Source organism: Sipha flava, unplaced genomic scaffold, assembly GCF_003268045.1.
Source record: "Sipha flava isolate LNK unplaced genomic scaffold, YSA_version1 89_pilon_pilon, whole genome shotgun sequence".
NCBI lineage: Eukaryota > Metazoa > Arthropoda > Insecta > Hemiptera > Aphididae > Sipha > Sipha flava.
This window is the reverse complement of record NW_020273631.1, coordinates 240322-261773: the sequence shown is the minus strand read 5'-3', so window position 1 is coordinate 261773 and position 21452 is coordinate 240322. Positions and strand designations below refer to the sequence as shown.

Sequence of the window (21452 nt, the reverse complement as noted above, 5' to 3'; positions counted from 1 at the left end):
GGTGTTTTGAACGAATGTAAAAGTATTAGTTCACTCACTTCTAAATCCTCTATTTTCCTCTTAAATTTAATGCTTTATAGATATCTTGTCTACAATATTGCTATGTTTTAATACGGTGAAAAGTTTATAAAAATAAATAATAAATATTTGGAAGTCATAAAAAATACAATTTTATTTTATTTTTATTTGAAATAAACATCTTTATTAAGGAATTCAAAAATATTATCACTATAATAACGTATTATATAATTTATATTTTACGAGTCTCGTTATTGATACATTTTCCAAAGAACTACAGATTGCATGTTCCTGGTCCCTAGAATAGGCGAATTTTATGATTGAACTCTTTGAACATTATATGTACACTTATTAATCTGTTATTAAGTAACAATATTCCTAAGAAGCCGCTGAATTCTGGCGGTTCTCAATCATTAATTATTGCGGAATTCTATGGGTATAATACATCAAATAATGTATTTTCAATAAGTACAAGTATTTTTAATTAAAAATTACTAATAAAATTAATATGATAAATTAAATAAAAAAAAAAAAAAGTAACATTAAATATGGTATTATATTGTATCCATGACGAATATCATGGATAAGTATAGTATGTCATATGAAATATACATTTAACATTTCAGTATGGTGAAAGTCGTATAATCACATTGGTTCGACATATTTTGCGTAATTCGTATATATATATATATATATAATAAAAATCTTAACATTGATAACTATTTGATACACACCGCATTAATAGATATGTAAAATTGGATGAACTCGATAGAACATTAATGTTATAGATATCAGACGTTCTAAAAAAATTTAATACGCCGTAAATTCTGTTTACCGCTATTATAGATTTCTTAATTGAATCATGTATATCCGTGTTTAATCTACAGAAAAATTCTTTGAAAATCATAATTAATATAAATACCTAAAGTATATGATCTAGAGCATAGATTCCCAAAGTGTGCACCGTGGCTCCTTAGTGCGTCGCGATGTATGTATAAGGGCGCCCCGCCATCATGAAATACTATCGGGTCTAATATTTTCCTTACGATTAGTCATGCTATGACTTAGAGAAAGGCGCCCTGAAAAAACCTTGGATCAAAAAGGGCGCCTTGAGTCGAAAAAGTTTGGGAAGCACTGATCTAAAGTAAAAAATAAATGCTATATATATATGTACTTATGAAATACATGATTTAAGCCAAGGCCGTAATTGAAAAAAAATTTCGGGGGGGGGGGGGTCTAACATAATTATTTAATACAATTTATAGTTAATAAACTATATTCACCGCTAAAATGTTTCTACTTTTGAAAATTTCGAAGGGTCCGGACCCCTGGACACCCCTCCAGTTACGGCCTTGATTTAAGCCATAACGGTTGTACAGTATACATTGATTAAATATGAAATTAATGTTAGAGCACAAGTGATATATTTAACAGTGATAGAAAATTGTAAACCTCGTTAGCAATCTTGTTTAGGTGAAATGAAAGAGGTTTGAATGTGTGGAAGCTGACGTCAATTTCGTTTAAATACTTACAGTTATATTAAAGTTAATTCGACCCGAGGGCTGTACAGTATGGTAAAAATTCGATGACTTACAATTTAAACCATTTGGCATGGTGAGTATTGTTGAGATTATTGAATGATGTATAATTACAAATACTTTTGATATAAATCGGTGGAGCCGGACATTCATCGTTCTAAACGGGGATGAACTTGGTTGACGAGATCGCTCCAGTGCCGTAACTATACTAGGTATTCTGAGGTCTTTGTGCAAATTGAAAAAATAGTATAATAATTATTATAAAAACAAATTTATTTATTAAATAGTTTTATTTTTTTTTTTATATAATATTCATATACATGAATTTACTTATATGTAATTATGTATTAAATTAATATAAAGGGTTCTGTCCGTTGATATAAATAAATTAAATTAAATAAACATAATATGATTAAAATATGAGAACATAATACAATAACCTAGAAGGATACGGGAAAAGGTATTGGTAAAGATAGTAAATAATATTTGTTTCATTAATTATGTATTGATATTTTCATTAGTGATAGAAACGATTTATAGAAAATATAAATTACTTAAATTCGATTGAAAATCAATGGTGCACCTCATGACTACATTTAAGTAGCCAATCAACTTGGTTTAATATCATTAGCGAAATGCAAGTGCATTATGTACGATAACATCCTAAAAGGATTGTTAGATAATAGAATAGATTATCCGTCCTTACTCTCCTTTATATATTTTAGAGTTTCACAACAAACCTCTCGTGTCCCATAGTTTATAACGAAATTAAATTACGCGTGTCTGTGAATACTGAATTGGCCTTTTTGTCGGGTCCATACATAGTGAAAAATCAAATAAAATACAAGCATAACTTTCAAAATACAGACAGGTGTTAAAAAAGAACTACACAAAATCGATTCTAAGTGGATCTGGCATTAGATTAAAAAAAAACACAAATATTAAGGATTCATCTGATTTAAATATTACCAAAAATTGGAAAAAGAAACAATTTGAGTCGCCCCTTCCCCTAGAAATAAGTCTAAACACGCCCCCTGTCGAACAGAGAACTGAATCCACTTGAATTGTAATGGAAGATCAGTTGGAATAATCGAGATTAGCGGGATGAGGACTTCATATCCTTTGAATTTGCCCTTGATGATCATCGCAATGTTCATCAGTTTCTTGACGGACAATCGCATACCGTTAAACAATTTCGGATGATTCAGATATCGTAATATGGTTATGAACGTTTCCACCTTCAGTTGTAAATTATGCGACGGAGTACCTGGCACATTAAGCGAATTCAAAAATTCCGTCGGATAGTTGGTCACTTCTATTTTCACAATCATAACCGATGTAAATAATATTTAGTACTTACACGTTTTCGAACTTTCAGATATAACCAGGGTTCGTAAGTTCATGCATTTGTATATCAATCTTGCAAAGTTATATTTAATGCTAGGTAACATAGATATCCATTTCAAGGTACCACAGTTAGATATGTGAAATCTTAGTATGCATATATGGCATATTTATGTATACTTCTATTTTATCGAGCATATTATATAACATTATATAAGAATCTATCAAAAATCGAAATGGAAAATATATATAAAATTAAAAATAGAAATTTTATTATCTTTTATTATCTTCTTTATACTAAACCTTAAAATGCGTTTACATTAGAGCTCGCATACGAACGAATGGCGCACGAATACAGGTCCATGTCTCCGGCACCGCCCATTTAAAATTTTGGATTAAAACCCGGAGCATTCGTTTGTGCTCCGTTTGTGCTTGTTTTGTGCAACAAACCCTTTCGTTTGTGCTCAATCCCTTCAAAAGTTATTCGTGATTTACTCTGGGCGGTGCTGGGGACATGCTAGTTGCAAACACTAAAAGTAGGATGATTTAGGGGATTCTGGGTTTCCTCCCCCTTAAAAAATCCTCCCTAGCAACCCACAATACACTAATAATATTCCCCTTAGAATGCAACCCTCAACAAAGACAAACCTCACAAAAACCACGACCCTCCTCTTAAAATACAACCTTCAACACAGACAAATCTAACGATAACCAGTACCCATCCCCTTAAATGTATCCGACAATACATAAAATCCAACAATAAAATTTCACTACAATAATATACACTCTATACAAAACACGATATGTCAAACCAGTTAATACAGATCTTTACAATAAAATATCAAGAAAAATCGTAAATATCTATAACATGAAGAAAAAAAAAACAAGTGTCATAATAATTTCGTGTAGATAGATTCGTCATACACTGCATAAAGGATAACTTAAGTCATTTTACTCAGTGATCACAGTAATGTTCAGGAATTGTTTTTTTTTCCATTATTATAATAACGTACCAGTAAAAACGGGCACATGTAATTCCCCTAAAAACATTTTGCTGCCGTATTACACCAATGTAAATTTCTCTAAAAACATTTTGTTACCATATTACACTAATGTCAATTCTCCTAAAAACATTTTGCTACCGTATAATACTAACGTAAATTCCCCTAATAAAATTAGAACCATTTAGAGTAGCCCAGAAGACACCACGTGGAGGCGGTTCTAGCTAACCTATAAAAATATTCGTATTTTTAATTTCATATATATTTCTTTATTCATATTTTATAATTAGAAAAATATCATACAAATAACCATCATAAATAAACATTTCACGGACCCTTATACTTTTTATTGATTTCATTTTGGCTATGAATTACTGGTATTGAATTAATTGTTGTACTTCTTGATGATTGATAGTTGAAGAAGTCAGTACAATAACTATGTTAGTCCATATTTGAAAACTCACGATAAGTATAAATCGAATTGTTGCCCCAAACGTATAAAAAATATATTAAATATAGATATCAGACAATAAATATTATCTAATACGTTTAAAATCTTGTTGGAATATAGGCAAAACTAGTTTAGGATCTTTTATATAGTACACTTAGAATCATATCCTATACAATACGTGTACAATAAAATAGTTTTATTAGTTTAAGATGACTGGGTCTAACTTCTTTCCCTTCCCAGTCAATCGCATGCAATTATCGTTACTTGAAATATATTATTCGATAATAAATGTATAACATCGTTTGTATTTCGTGTGATATTTTAACATAAAATATTTATTTTTATTTATTAATTAATAAGTATAGGTATGTCAGAAATTCAATTTATTACCAGTGAACGCGATCGTTCATAAATTTTGTATAAAATGTATAAATATTATTTTGAACGTACATTGATTCAAACTAGCGAAAAGAAGTGGTGTTGTTGTGTTAAGAAATGTCCAGCTTTTATAAAAATATTAGAACCACCAATTATAATATCATCAAGTAATAAATATCATAAACACGAATCTTGCGGGTGGTAGTAATGTGAAAACAGTACCCACCCGGTCTTCGGTTCAAAAAAAAAAAAACACGAATCTTACAGTGAACAAATGATGCAGCGTCAACAGCTGTCTGCATCAGTAAAAAGAAAAGCATCTGATAATCCTCACGATAAACCATATTATAAGTTGTGTTGAGTAAGTAGAACCCCCTTATAATTTTCACACTCCATGATATCTTCCTTTTTAAAAACAGGATAGAGGACAGATATTCTCCACGATTCGGGTATTTCCTCTTGTTTATTAATTTATGAAGTTGGTTTAGTAAGTATGGACCACCCTTCTTTAAACATTCTGATGCTATTTCATCTTCACCTGGTGCTTTACCATTCTTAAGCATATTTAATCCTATTTCTACTTCATATTTTGATGTGGTTTCGAGTAGCTGTTCTACTGTCTTTAGCTCGTTTACAGTAATATTAATTATTAACTAATTCAAAAGCTTTGCAAAAATATCTTTGAATTCGCATGCGATTTCTTTATTGCCTGTTTGGAGGGTTCCATCACTTTTTCTCATAATCGTTGGTTTGGGCTTGTATCCATGTCTTACTTCATTTGCTTTTCCAAAAAATATTTTTGGATAGCTATTTCTATTATTTTCTATATTTTGTATGCGTTCTTTTTCCCATAATCTCTTATTTAATCTAATCACCTTTTTTACCTCTCTTTGTGTAAGTGCTAACAATATTTTATTATCTTCATTGGGTTCATGTAGTACTTTAATTTTATTCATAATCAAATTTATATATATAAAAAAAAATGATATAATAATATGAACTTTTTTTTTACATTTTGACTTTTTCATATTTATTAATATATTTGGTGGCTCGCGAGTCTGTTCTCGGTGGCCACCCCTGCCTTATACTAATAGACGGAGCATGGGTATAGTTCCAGCGGTCAGACAAGAGTGCGTTGTTCTACTATTACTCAATTACTACGCACATGCGCAATAGAATGTCAAGTTCGGCGATCGTTTCGCTCACTTTTCAAACTAATTTACTAATTTAATGATTGAAAAAATTGACTATTTATTTTATAATTATAAATTATTGACATTGTATTATACATTTATAATGAAGTAGAAACATAATCATTTTTATTAGAGGATTATTTTTTTGGGGACAACGTTTACGGGATTATTTATTAGGCAAATTGAAATTGATTTTTAAATGTTTTAATAATAATATACTGTATAAATATGAGAATAAACATATTTTATGTCGTCAGAAATGACAACACTGTTATGAGAATAGTCGTGACCACAACACCCAACCCCGCCAAACAGTGATGCTTCGTCTATTACATAGACCTTATACTAATAGACGGAGCAAGAGTGTAGTTCATGTGGTCATGCAAGGCTGCGCTGCTCAACAGGACCCGGTGAACTACGGACACGCGCAGTAGAATTTCAGGTTGTATGTGTTTATGGGCGTTTTTTAAAAATGTATTGTATGATAATAACTGTCGACTGATAACAATTATTTAAAACATCAACAGTCAATACGCTAATATGACTAAAAGGCATGCATTAATTTTAGTGCAATAATTATTTATATTATGTTCACTTGTAAGTTGTAAAATAAGTTTGTATAACTTTGTATATATTTAAAAATAATTTATCGCTGTTAACTTATTTTACTTTGGTTAGGTATAATATATTTATAATGGTTTTTTCTTTAAATTTCATTAGTTTAAATGCTGTCCTTAAAACCAAATACTTGCGCAAAAATTTTATTTCATAAATATATTAATAATGTTTATTTATGATTTGTATATATATAAAAATTAAATTTATTATGTAAATAATTTAAAAATTACTACTTAAAATATGCAGTGAAAATTTAAAAAATATGCATTTATTGGAAAAAAGTTGGAAATAAGTTTGCATACCACAAATCAAATTTATAATGAATCAGATTTATTCTATTTGCTTTCCGAACAAATGTTTTGCAAATTTGAAATTTGTAAATGCATAGTCCCGAGCTCTAATAATTATGTTACATTTTATTATAATAAAATAAAGAAAGAAACATATTTTATGTCGTCAGAAATGACAACACTGCTAAGAGGATTGCTGTGACTGCACCACCCAACCACGCCAACCATGGATACTTCGTCTATAAGTATAAGGTCTATAGTCTATTATAGTAAAAGGTCTATGGGTTTAACCAGTAATTGATAAAATGTTATTCGATATTTATCATTCATTAAAAATGATCGAATAATTGATAAAGATAATAGCAAACTTTAGTTATTTTCATGATTATAGATAGTATCCTATCTATAATCATTGTTATTTTCGATTCAAATTAATTCGTAATTATTTAAAAGTTACTTTTATTTTTTGTTGTTACTACAAAGTAAAATTACAATGTATAACCAGATAAATTCATGTAATTCGAATATTCACATTTCACAAGCTCTTCTATCTCAGCATGTTCAATGTGAGTCTTTGTTTTTCAATGATATTTCACAGGAAATCAATACAGATATGCGCAATAAATTACATGAGTTTATGCAAGTACTACCATACCGTATATTTAAAATGGAATTGGCCAATTTTTTTAAACGTATTGATGACTTGATAAAAGAAGGAGAGCAAAATGGTACAAATACTTCACGGCTTACAAATTTGTCCCAAATGGTTCTAAGTAACTCAAGATCATCAACAAGTTTCAGGACACCATCCACTATGTCGTCAATAAGTTGTAACTGTAACAACACAATTAGACAACCTGAAAGTAATAGTCAGCTTATTCCTTTAAATTCATTAAAGCCACCTGTACACAGCGGTCATAAATCTAATGAAATTCTGCTACCACAAGTAAACCAACCAAACCATGTTTCTCAAGATTCATCTGATGTGTATACCACACTTGTTGAAGTCAGCCATAATAATAATAATACTGCTAAAACTGACGATAATCTTGAACATTTGAATCTACCTGAAACAGTTTTTAAATGTCCATCTGATCCTAAAGATACATATTCAGGTACGACAACTGTGGTTGAGAATAAATCACCTCCAACTTCACAGCAAAATGAAAATATAAGTAATGGTGGAAATTCCATAGATTTGCTATGTGAAGCTGTTGGATTACCTGATAAAAATAAGACAACCATGAGTGATGCTAATGAACATAATGGTAAACTCCTTGAAAAATACTTATCAAAGTGGTCTGTCAACATGAAGATAACCAAATCCAATAAACCTTGTGTACTATTAACTGGTAATGACTTATTATTTTAAGTGTTTTTTTTAGTATTTTTAATTGTTAAATATATTATTTTTAGGCACCTTATTAAAAGCAGATCAATCTACCGTTGAAGTAGAACATCACAATGCTGATTTTATAATATGTCGAAAAGAAAAAGATTTATTAAAGACAAATAATGGTTTATATCGTTTACTAGGCGAAATCATTGGAGGATCACCAGATGAATTATACGAAGAATGTTTATCCAAAAATGGTTTCCCGGCGAAATGGAAAATGTTGTTAGATAAGTGTTCTTGGGTTGATGATGAAGTCTCTGGTAAAAGTAAAACTAAGTATGTTACATTTAATGAAAAATCACCATTGCTTGCATCAACACCGAAAAGACCTAAAAAACAGCCTGTGATGTATGAAACTCCTACTCAAATTTTAAAGAAGAAGTTACATCAAAATATGCAAAAAGAAACAAAGAGCCGAACACTAAAAGAGATTGATGATTCCATTAAAGTAACAAAAAAAAGGCGTTCTGGTTCAAAAGAGCAGGTATAATTTATTATGATAATTCAATAATGTTGACATTATATTATGTGTATCAAATGTATCTACTAATAGTTCTACAGTTTTATTTAATTGATGGAGTGTATAGTTAATTTTTTGAGTATAGAGATTAAAATAACTATTCAATTAGAATTCATTAAAATATTCTGTACACTATTCACAATTAAGGTATAAATAATTAAGCTACATATTAAAATTAAATTTTATATTTATAAAAAATGGTATATATTATTTATAGATCCAAGACTATCTTATTAGAGCATAACATTTTGAAATGTATTAAAGTCAAGTATATTTAGGATTGAGTGATCTATGTTCTTCAGCACCCCATTCCTATAATTTATTTATTCCAATTTGAATATCTTTAAAATTAATTCTGAAATTGGTATTAGCTAAAATATTTTAAATGTTTTAGACATAGTGTGAACTCTTCTACATCATTAGTCACTAAATTCATTCTATTCATGGGTCTTCAAAAACATATATATATTTATCTTTAAAATCTTAATTTAAATTGTTCTTAGATAAGTCATGGATTTAGGTTTTTAATCTCATTCCTTGTATAAATTCTAATTTTTTTTTATGAAAATTTTCTTTAAACATGTTTGAAGAAAATATTTTATTATTATCTTAGCTTAAGTTTATGTATATTAATCAATTTCCATATCTAAAAAGGGAAATTAATATTATTTGGGAAGTATTTAAAATTTGTGATTACTAAAATATAATTTTAAATTTGTAGGCTGGCAAATTATTGAAACAAAAATCACCTATCAAAACGCCTCAATTTATGAGTAGTGCTAACAGTTCTAAAAGTTCCACCAAAAAAAGTATCCTACAAAAGTCTTTGCTTAAACTGTCAATAAATTCTACCAAAAGCAGTGGAAAACAAACTCCACTTTCTGAAAGAAATGAAAAAACTAAAAATAAAATAAAACAAGTCAAAACTAAGTCTATCAAAAATATTAAAACCGTGAAACCTTTAAGCCACAGTGAATTGAAAAAGAATATTGATAATTCCAGAATTTTAAAAGAACAAGATGCAAAAATACTCAAAAATATAAAACACTCACATAGTCCTGGATCTGGGATTTTTGGTGATATCAACGTTGATAGTTTTGAAGACTCTAACGTGAATATGAACGTTATGTTGTCTGCTGGCAAATTAAATATGGTATCAGAATCTGAAAAATCGAGATGTGAAACACCACCATTGTTTGATCTTCAATGGAACTCAGGAACCAAGTCTCTAATCATGAGTGAGTCACTAACACCACTCGACAAGTTAGTCGAAACCAAAGCTGTAAAACGTGTAAAGCTACCCAAAATAACTGTAGACGAAGAAATCAAGAAAATGAAGAGAAATAATAAATAACTTGATTTTAATACCGTCTCCGAGAAAATGAATAAGTTGGTACAGTTTGGAAGACAAGGTAATGCATCTTAATTTATATATTTATAATAATTAATGAAAATAAATCTTACATATTTTATTGATCTTCGGTTTTTTTTATTCTTATTATTTGGTTGTTGTAGCTTTTCCCATCACCTGTTTTTTAAATAGTTGCTAAATGATAATATAGTTTTATTGTAATTTTACATATCTTCAAATCAATATGAATTATCTATGTATATTTAGTAATATTTTTATAATAAGATGCATTGATATGTTAGAAAAAAAATGTCAGGAAGAAAATTTACCGGGTATTTGGTGACTCAGAACTTCTACATTTCTTAGAGTGAGTGAATATTTTTTAATACTACTAATTGTGAATAGTGTACAAGATGTATGTGTAATAGAGGTTGGTTGGTCACGGCTGAACGAATCAAAATGAACGAGTCAATCGAATGGCCGAATCGCAACTGAATGATGTACTCGGGCATAAATCTGTCAAATAACTGAATGATGTAATTGGTCCAATCAATCTTTAGGACTTGACGGTTTTAAATTAATATTTTCTTTCAATCCTGATAGGACTAATAGTATATTGTGACTGACTTAAACCAAATTAAAATTTTGATTTTTCGTACATATGGTAACACTCAGTGACGTATATAGAAACTGTTTTCAGGAGGGGCTACTATAGACAGATTTAAATTACCATTGCTATCTAAGAATTACTAAAAAACACAGTAGGTACTTATCTACATTTAATTTACAAAATGTCCCAAAACGATTTGACGTTGGGCGCAAATTCTAAATAAGCATAAAGCACCATTAAAATATAACATACGTTTAAAATAATTTTTAAGTTTTTCAAAACATTTCGGGGGGGGCTGTAGCCCCCTAGGCACACCCCTATATACGTCCCTGGTAACACTGTCTACGGCTCATTTTCTTTTTACTTGTTCGCGCTTTAGTATATTCTGTACTTGATGGTTTAACTACAACATTTTAGTGGAGTGGTTGGTGTGAACCACTCATAAAAATGACATACAGAAGCAGGCCCCCACAAATGGGAGGGAGGATGTCAGTGAGGTCTATGGTCCCGGGGCTCGTACAAATAACATAATTTATTACGTCTTTTACTATATTATTTATTTATTGTTGTTTCAACCTTAAACATTTATTATTATTATAACGATCGGTGTAGTGACACGTAAAATGTATGCTATATATATTGATACAAACGAATACAAGTAGTTCTATGAACAAATATTGCTTATGAGATATTAATAGCACGATGGGTTAGATAACCGATCGGTACTTCAGTAATCAAAGAACATATAATTACAGAAAATTGGGGAAATCTATCCTAAAAAAAATAATCTCCGTGTGAAGAACATCGACATTGATCTCACAGTCGTAATCGACATTATTTTTTCGGATCGCTGGTCGAAAGTTGCTTTATTTCTTTGATATCGGTTGCCGCTTGGTGTGCTTGAGAGTCCTCCTGCTCTCTGAGTGAAATCGGGTGGTTATATTCTTTCAATTCCGTTAAAACGCTGAGCATATCGACAGCATCCGCGTCGTGGTACTTTTTGTCGAACCGCTCTTCTGAGACCACGGATTTGGCCATCATATCGGATGTGCTGAATATGACTCGGTCCGGTGTTGGTGCAAGTTTAACCATGTCAACTTTACTTATCTGGCCACTCGCACGATCAAGTAGAAGCGACATCATCGACTGATCGTAGGGTTGTTTAGTTGATTTCAAGGCATTCATGAAATCAGTCATGTCTTTATTAAACTGAACAAATGAATTTTTTCCTGCTATCAATTTATCTACTTCATTTTGTAGTCTATTTATTCGCGTCAATGGGCCTTACTCAGGCGTACGTCGGACGCTGGGTCCTCCGGACCGTCATGAGAATAATAATAATAATAATACTAAAGATATTATATGGTTGATATGTACAAAATTATATTAACTAAGCAACAAGTATACAAATGATTGTTATGAGAGCGCATATACGAGCCAATATATAATGAGGGAGACGGGGAACACCGCTCTGAGGGCCGGAACTGGCGATGGATGGCGATTGATGAGCACTGACCCTGCCGTGCGGAGCTGCTGCTGTAAGTCCGGAACTTGAACCACGTGGTTGCCCGTACAGCCGCAAACTGGGTGATGGCCGGAGCTGGCGATTATTGAGCTGCGTGAATATTGTTCGTATATGCTCGACCACAATGGTATCGAGAATAACGGCCAGTTCTAGCAACTGGAAGAGCCAATCGAGCAATAGGCAAAAGTAAAGATGGCGATCACATACGAGCGAGTATGGTGATACAAAGCATGTACACGGGAACAAAACAATAGCACGTCGAACATCGTGTGTGTTATGCTTCAGAGAGAAAAACAGAACAGACAACGATTAAAAACGACCGTTAGCGGCGGTGCACGCGTCGTCGACCCGACCAGGGCGACGGCAATGCATTTTCGCCAACTTCGTTGGTGACGGAGCGCGGTCACTTTCTTACCCAGGTCCAAGACCAGGGGCAATTCAAAATACGCAAAATGATTGAACACCATTGAAGTGTAAAATTTGAAGCTTGCAGCTGGACAAATCGGCTAAACAAAATCGTATAACATAATATATATTAAATACTAGTGAATATAATTGATTTTTGATCTTTGTTTTGATACAGGTACCTTTCGTGTTTTTCAATTTATATTCATTTACTTCATTTTGATGACGCAGAACATTAATTTTTCGTGTCGTCATAATTTTTTCAACATCTAAGTTGACTAAATATAAGTTATTTACATTAGTAATTATTAATATCTACTTTATTCATATTGAAAAGATTTAAAATGTATACTATAAAAAATAACCTTTCATCTTAATCATTTTCGACGATAAATTAACAATTAAAGCCTTCTGGGCTTCAATTATTGACATTATTGACACTCCAAGAAAGAAAAAATTACAAAAAATAATAACAAGGAAACAACAACAAATTAATAGCAAAAACACTCATATTTTTAAATTAAAAAAAAAAAAAAATTCTTTAAAAACTCGTAATTGTTTAAATAATTTAATAATGTCACATAAATTTCCGTCAACCAACTCAAGAACAATTGTCACGATGCAATTTAAAAACAAACGCAATCCATGGACCCCCGAGGAAAGAAAAGTAGCACTTACAATGTTTTATAAGTCTCCTTCGTCGTATAATTTTGTAAGGTTACAAAACTTAAACTTACCAGGTCCATCAACTGTCCGCGGTTGGATTGGCAGATCCAAATTCTTACCGGGTATCAATAGGTCATTTTTTGCACACTTAAAACACAAATTTGAATTTAAAGAATATAAAGAAAAGGCTTGCACTGTTGTATCGATGAAATTTCTATAAAAGAATTTCTAAAATATTCAAAGAACTTTGACTTTATAGAAGGATTTGAAGATTTGGGTAAATACGGAAGGAGTTGTAATATTGCAAACAGTTGCTTGGTATTTATGGCCAGAAGTATTTATTGTTCCTGGAAAATTCCAGTAGCCTATTTTGTTACTCATTCATCAATTAAACATGGCATTTTAAAGTCCCTTATTGTTGATGTCCTGCAAGAACTGTTTAATGTAAGTCTTTATCCCAAAATTATTATTTTCGATCAAGGGACGAATAACCAAAGCGCATTTAAATCACTAAATGTCTCAAAAGAAAAACCGTACTTTTATGTAGATGAACACAAAGTTTTTGCTTTATTTGACACACCTCATCTACTTAAAAGTGTCAGAAATAATTTACTTGGAAATACTTTTAAGAAAGGTGATAAAATAATAGCGTTTAGCGATATACTTTCGGTTTACAATATAGATTTCAAGAACAAAAAAAGTAGAGCTTTACTGAAAATAACGGATGTTCATTTAAAACCAAACTCATTTCAAAAAATGAGTGTAAAATTAGCTGCTAATTTTGCCGATGGCTTCGGCTATACGAACATGTATTTCTACTAGTGAATTAAAAAGTAATACTACCTCTGACACTGCGGATTTTATAGATTTTATGGACAAATTGTTTGACTGCTTAAATAGTAGAAATTTATTTTCCAAAAATCCATACAATTGCGTTTTAACGGATTTTGTAGTCAAATAATTTCTATTGGACGCAGTGAATTATTTTAATGATATTGTTAAGGTTAACTATAAAGGCAAAGAGACTCGTCCTCCATGTTTTAATGGATTTACTCAAACAATTAACGGTGTATTAAGTTTTTTGATGACTAAATAAAAAATAATGGTATAACGTTCTTAATAACAAATAGGCTAAATCAAGACGTTCTGGAAAATCTTTTTTCAATATTTCGCCAAAAAGGAGGATATAACAGAAACCCTACGGTAAGAAAAATTCGAACCTCGTTTAGAAGTACGTGTGTATTTTCTTTAATAGCCTCAAAAAGCAGTAACTGTGAGATCAGCCAAGTAGATGATTCTATTATCGTACAAGATGTTATAACCAGTGATAGAGCCATTAAACGAAGTCGTATCAGATACATTTTCAGACACGTCTTCTAATTGTTCATATTCATCGTCATCAACAAAATCAGTGCCTAACCTAGATATAATAATACCCAGTGGCGTAGTTACGGGGAGGGTGTAAGGGGTTTCCACCCCCCCACAGATTTTTTTTTAATGATATTTGATTATTATTTATTAATATTTATATATTATAGTAAAATATTTTGATTTTACTATGATTAGGTATATATTAAAAATTGAATAACAAAATAATTTTCATTAATACGGGACATAATAACACTATTTTAAATGTAATATTATTATATATGATCTCGTTTTAAGATATACTATGAACACTTAAAAACTTACTCTTAAACACCCCCCCCCCTCAGAAAAGAATTGTATCTACGCTACTGATAATACCAAATTATATTACACTTGAAAATTGCTCTGTTACATATTTTTCTGGGTACTTGGCTCACAAATGTATTAAGAAATTTAACTGCAATGATTGCATTGAATATTTAACAACAAAAAGAGATTTAAATGATAAAAATCAATTACTTTTAGTACATAAAGATTATTCTGCCATTGATAGAGATACAGGACTTCAGGCGCCATCAGATAAATTAAAAAATATTATAAATCGCGCTTTAGAAATATTTGAAAAAATTCAACATACAAAAAAATTAAAATACAAATTTTTAGCCAATTATAAAATAGACGAATTGATATCTAGGTGGATAAATGAAGAACATATATGTGCAGAACATCATATTTTTATACTAGAAAAATTCTTGCTTTGTAAAATTTTTAAAAAATTAAAATTATTTTCAACTACAACTCACCAATCTAAAATAGCAAAGTTAAAAATTTTAAATTACATTTAAAACACTTCCTTACTTACATAATATTTAATGCATTTTGCCAACTATTTATAATTTGTTTTAATAATATGTTGATGTTTAGGTTAATTTATAAATTATTAAAATATTGTAGTTTTTGTAAGATTTCCTGAAATTATGTAACATCTTGTGTCCTTTTTTTACCAGTCCGTGCATGAACAGATTTCAATTAGCGGCGAAAACCATTCGCCGCGGAACTGCGACAGTTGGACAGTATTGCAATAATATAATAAATAATGATTATAGACACTATACTACTAGAGCAGCGGTTCTCAACCTTTTTTCATTCACGCACCCCTTGACCACTCACTACTACTTTACGGACCCCCAAATGCCAATTTGTCATATATTTTTACATAAGATAGATATGAATTTACGAAATAAGTTTAATAATGAAAAATTTGATTTATTTTGATCAACATGCGCAATACATTGTATGTATAAAAATAAATAATAAAAAATAATATTGAGTTAAAAATGTAATTTTAATGTGATCCTTCAGCTTGTTTGCTAGCACTTAACTTTTTGAAATCTGGCTCCACGGATGATAAATAAACTCGTAAGTCTGAACTCACCGAGAGTCTATTGCGGTACTTATTTTTAATAAATGTGTATGACGAAAAGGCTCTTTCCACTAATACAAAGCTCGTAAACGGTAGCAAAACATTGAATGCTTTGTAAGAAAGCTCAGGATATTCGTCTTTCACATTAGCCCAAAAGGTGATCAGTGATTTTTTTTTCAAGAAATTCTGCTTGGAGTGAAGAGTCCGTTTTCAGTTCAATCAATTTTTCTTTTTCACGGGCTGATAAAACTGCAGATTTGAAATAAATTTCACTGAAAGGGAACATAATCCAGTGGTCTTCTTTTCCACATTTAGGGAAGTATTTTGCAAAAACTGTTTTAAGCTCATTTAAATGTTGAACAATTTGGTGTTTGATGCCTTGTGATAAGTTCATATCAGTTTCACTGAGAAAATCATGCAGTGCTTCAAAAATTTCTGGTTGGTTATTCTCAATACACGTTTTCCAGTATTATACTCTTATTATACACTTATACTAAATCGTATAAGTTACGAAAAACCTATTTACAACATTTACAATATTTCACTACTAGTGTCACAAATAATTTCAATTAATTACAACAAATTTCAATTTTTCCGCCATTACGCTTTTTTTTCCGGGGAACCCCTAATACCTACTCGCGGACCCCTAGGGGTCCGCGGACCCCCGGTTGAGAACCGCTGTACTAGAGTATGTACATTGTTAATAAACGAATTTCCCCACTACCGACGCCTAACCACTCATCCCGCTTCCAACTATGATTAGGGACCGTCCTAGACATCTGGTCGCCTGCAGCGCTCCATAGCGGCTGACGTCTTATAATTGGTTACCATATTTTTGTACAGCGCCGCTTATTTGTGTATTATAAAATCAATGATTATACATAAACATCATATTTATAATCTGCCATCTAATACACTGACGCCTTAAGTACAATTTTTAATTTGTAAGTCGATCGATAAACGTGTTCCCCAAATGTCAGTTGGAAAATTAATTTCACGGGCTATAGTAGAAGTAATTTAGAAGAAACGGTATAAAAAAAAAATAATCTATTAGAATGGTAATCTATAAAAATAATAAAAGTAAATAAATCCTTTAATAATTTATTATGAGCATCTTGTTATTTTTTAAAAATGTAACAAGCTAAAAATTATGAAAAGAATAAAAAATATATAAAATATACAAATCAAAATAATATAGTTAATTACTTATGAGAATCTTGGAAACATTCTTAACAAAAATCTGGATTTTTTCACATGTATTGCAATATAAAATAGTAGTTTTACAAATTGTTTGTGCAACTGCTCTTCTTTTTTCACTAATCAGTTTTTCATAACAATTCACACTCACACCTATACCTTTTCTTTTAATTACCTTGTTCTTATTTTTCATCTGTTTCAATTAATTTATGATTTCTAGGAGACGGTAAAATTAAATTCAAATGTTCTATAAATTACTGTCTAAAATTTGAGATCTGACGTTTATTTTCAATTAATGCTTTATAAATTATTAATGAATTTTCCATAGCTATACCCAATAAAAGTTGAAATGCTACTTCATGATATACAGTAAGGTTATATTTTCTTAAAATTAAATGAAATTTAATAAGGGAGTTAGGGCTCAAAAAAACTTGAACACAACATTTTATCACTTGTGTACCGTGAAAGAACTCGAGTTCTCTCATCTTAATTATTATATATTCATTAAACTTATGTAAGTCCAGTAATTTTTTTATATAAGACATTTTTTGTACCATTAACCGTTAATGAAATATTGATTTGGTACAGGAGTGAAGAAACTGAAATATTCGTACGGTACACAAAAGTAAACATAAAGAAAAAAAACTCTCATGGTAATCAACGTGTTAAAACTTATACAGTACAAATATTTATAGCATTTATATTATTTAACTTTCCGAAAAAAATGTTTTATTATAAATGAATATTTATTGGACGTATATAATCGGCATTGTGAGTTAGAGTTAGAGGGCCGTAAAGTATCAAAGTAGATAAAATATTTAAAATGCACAACACATAAATAACGATTTCACAATTTTATGATCATAAGTAAAGAGTAAGGTCATATGAAATTTTGAAATGTTTGTGGTTTTTAGGAATTATGATACGAATATTTCTGTGATTAGGTTAAAAATGTAAACATTGGCTGCTTAGTATATGACGGATTTGCTTTAATGATAATAAATATCGAGTCAGCTATCTAGTTGTTTTATTGTTTTCTGTGGCCGCACCGCGCGGGAATATTTAACAGTGTGACTAGCATCGGGGAAAATATAATAATGAAGTTTACTCAACTGTTGCACATTCAATTGTAACCGTCGCCGGTTCATTTGCAATTTGTCGGTTGTCTGTTTATCCTGCCTTGTTGCAATATGTACTAATCTATGCCTTGTAGTATCTATTCAATAATATTTATTTTCCCGCTTTTCTCTTTATCCGTTTTATAATGAATAATTAGTATTGTATATTTGTATACAACTTCCGAGACTCCGACTGTGTACGTATTATTATTTCCGTTTCTAGTACAAATCGTAATTGTATTGTTATTATTGTTCGTCACACGACAAACTAATCTGGACACTTTTAAACTGTGGTGGTCACACCACGAGCACAAATGGTAGTGGACACTATTCTTGTTGGTACTGAACCTTGTCGGAGATCGTTGTTCGGCTGAAACGTTGCAATTATAATCAACAACCGTAAGACATTTTTATCTACTTATTCATAAAAGGTCTATTGATCTTTGTTTGGTAATCTGTTTACCGAACATTATACCTACCTAATTATTAACCTTATACATAATCATTAAACTAACCGTTTTAAAATTCGTTGTTAATTATTTTAAAACTATTTTTATTTGTTTATAGTAACTCTTTAGAAAAATCACAATGTATAACCAAACAAGATCATCTAATTCAGGTTTTAAAATGCCACAAGCACCTCAACCGCAGCGTGTTCAATCCGAGTCTTTGCTTTTCAATGACATTTCAGAGGAAATCAACGCAGATATGCGTAATCAATTGCATGACTTTTTGCAAGTACTACCATACCGTATATTTAAAATGGAATTGGACAATTTTTATAAACGTATTAATCGTTTGAAGCAAGAAGGGCAGCAAAATGGCACAAATATTTCACGGCTTACAAATTGTTCCCAAATGGTTCTGAGTAATTCAAGGCCATCAACAAGTTTCAGGGCACCATCCACTATGTCATTAACAAGTTGTATCCGTAACAATACAATTAGACAACCTGAAAGTAATTTTCAACATAATACTTTAAATCCATTTAAGCCACTTGTACACGTTGCTCATAAATCTAATGAAGTACTACTACCACATGCAAACCAATCAAACTATGTTTCTCAAGGTTCATCTAATATGTATACTACAATTGTTGAAGTTAGCCATAATAATAATGATACAGCTGAAACTGACGATAATCGTGAACATTTGAATCCACCTGAAACTGTTTTTAAATGTCCATCTAATCCAAAAGATGCATATTCAGATATGACAATTGTGGTTGAAAATAAATCACCTTCTGCTTCACAACAAAATGAAAATATAAATAATGATAGTAATTCCATAGATTCTCTTCTTAAAGCTGTTGGATTTAAAATAGATGTTGGATTACCTGATGAAAATAAGACAACCGGGAGTAATGCTAATGAAAATAATAGTAAACTCCTTGAAAAATATCTATCAAAGTGGTCTATCAACATGAAGATAATCAAATCCAAAAAACCTTGTGTATTATTAACCGGTAATGACTTATTATTTTAATTGTTTTCTTTAGTATTTTTTATGGTTAATAATTTAACCATAAATAATTTAAATTAATAATATATTTATTATTTTTAGGCACTTTATTGGAAGCGGATCGATTAACTATAACAGAAGAGAAGCATAATGCTGGTGTTATAATAAGTCGAAAAGAAAAAGATTTAGTAAAGACAAATAATGGCTTATATCGTTTACTAGGAAAAATAATTGGTGGATCTCCAAATGAATTATACCAAGAATGTTTATCCAATGATGGTGTTCCAATGAGATGGAGAAAAATTATAAGTAAACACTCTGATGTTAATAAAAACCCCAAAAGAATTTTAAATCTTTCATTGAACTCTCCTGCTGCACCAATTATATCAATAAAACCACCAAAGAAGACTGTAAATCTTGATATGAGTATGACAAGAGCCGGTAAAATTTATAGCCACAATATAATACCTCATAGAAAAAGAAAAAATCCTGATGATGAAGTCTCTTGTAAAAGTAAAACTAAGTATGCTGCATTTAATGAAAAATCACCATTGCTTGCATCAACACCTAAAAGACCTAAAAAACAGCCTGTGATGTATGAAACTCCTACTCAAATTTTAAAGAAGAAGTTACATCAAAATATACAAAAAGAAACAAAGAGCCGAACACTAAAAGAGATTGATGATTCCATTAAAGTAACAAAAAAAAGGCGTTCTGGTTCAAAAGAGCAGGCTGGCAAATTATTGAAACAAAAATCACCTATCAAAACGCCTCAATTTATGAGTAGTGCTAACAGTTCTAAAAGTTCCACCAAAAAAAGTATCCTACAACAATCATCGCTTAAACTGTCAATAAATTCTACCAAAAGCAGTGGAAAACAAACTCCACTATCTGAAAGAAATGAAAAAACTAAAAATAAAATAAAACCAAATGTCAAAACCAAGTCTACCAAAATTATCGAAACTGTTAAACCTTTAAGCCACAGTGAATTAAAAAAGAATGTTGATAATTCCAAAAATTTTAAAGGCGAAGTTGCAGAAATACAGAAAAAAGTAAAACGCCCAAATAGTCCTGTATCTGGGATTTTTGGTGATATCAACTTTGATAGTTTTGACAACTCTAACATGACTATGAACGTTATGTTGTCTCCTGGCAAATTAAGTGTGGTATCAGGATCTGAAAAATCTAGGTGCGAAACACCACCATTGTTTGGTCTTCAATGGAACTCAGGAACCAAGTCTCTAGTCGTGAGTGAGCCACCAACACCACTTGGTAAGTTAGTCGAAGCCAAAGCTTTAAAACGTGTAAAACCACCCAAAATAACTGTAGATGAAGAAATCAAGAAAATTAAGAGAAATAATAAATCACTTGATTTTAAAACCATAACCAAGGAAATGAATATGTTGTTACAGTTTGGTAGACAAGATAATGAATATTAATTAATATATTAATAATTATTAATTAAGATTAATCTTACATATTTTATTGATCTTAGATTTTTTTTCATTCTTATTATTTGATTGTTGTTGTTTTTCCCATCACCAGTTATTTAAATAGTTGCTAAATGGTAATATAGTTTTG

The 21452-nt window shown here is 30.5% G+C and overlaps 3 protein-coding genes across 3 annotated transcripts; 2 read left to right on the top strand and 1 right to left on the bottom strand.

The window, feature by feature from the left end:
- Window positions 1-2521: 2521 nt before the first annotated feature.
- Window positions 2522-2887, bottom strand: LOC112693701. Its single transcript, XM_025568892.1, has one exon. It carries the CDS (start codon window positions 2885-2887, stop codon window positions 2522-2524), a length of 366 nt encoding a protein of 121 aa, XP_025424677.1.
- Window positions 2888-7256: 4369 nt separating this feature from the next.
- LOC112693637 lies at window positions 7257-10223 on the top strand. Its single transcript, XM_025568800.1, has 3 exons — window positions 7257-8183; window positions 8248-8711; window positions 9469-10223. The coding sequence occupies exons 1-3, from the start codon at window positions 7325-7327 to the stop codon at window positions 10099-10101; spliced, it is 1956 nt and encodes a 651-aa protein (XP_025424585.1). The 5' UTR covers window positions 7257-7324; the 3' UTR covers window positions 10102-10223.
- An 8364-nt stretch (window positions 10224-18587) lies between these two features.
- On the top strand, window positions 18588-21452 carry LOC112693674. The gene is made up of 3 exons (XM_025568857.1): window positions 18588-18809; window positions 18978-19875; window positions 19974-21452. Exons 2-3 carry the CDS (start codon window positions 18999-19001, stop codon window positions 21308-21310), a joined length of 2214 nt encoding a protein of 737 aa, XP_025424642.1. The 5' UTR covers window positions 18588-18809; window positions 18978-18998; the 3' UTR covers window positions 21311-21452.

Bases quoted from the DNA above. Each gene is read 5' to 3' on its own strand.
- LOC112693701 (XM_025568892.1), bottom strand. From the start codon at position 2,887: ATGATTGTGAAAATAGAAGTGACCAACTATCCGACGGAATTTTTGAAT.
- LOC112693637 (XM_025568800.1), top strand. From the start codon at position 7,325: ATGTATAACCAGATAAATTCATGTAATTCGAATATTCACATTTCACAA. The intron at 8,184-8,247 runs GTAATGACTTAT...TATTATTTTTAG, and splicing joins ACCTTGTGTACTATTAACTG to GCACCTTATTAAAAGCAGAT. The intron at 8,712-9,468 runs GTATAATTTATT...TTAAATTTGTAG, and splicing joins GTTCTGGTTCAAAAGAGCAG to GCTGGCAAATTATTGAAACA.
- LOC112693674 (XM_025568857.1), top strand. From the start codon at position 18,999: ATGTATAACCAAACAAGATCATCTAATTCAGGTTTTAAAATGCCACAA. The intron at 19,876-19,973 runs GTAATGACTTAT...TATTATTTTTAG, and splicing joins ACCTTGTGTATTATTAACCG to GCACTTTATTGGAAGCGGAT.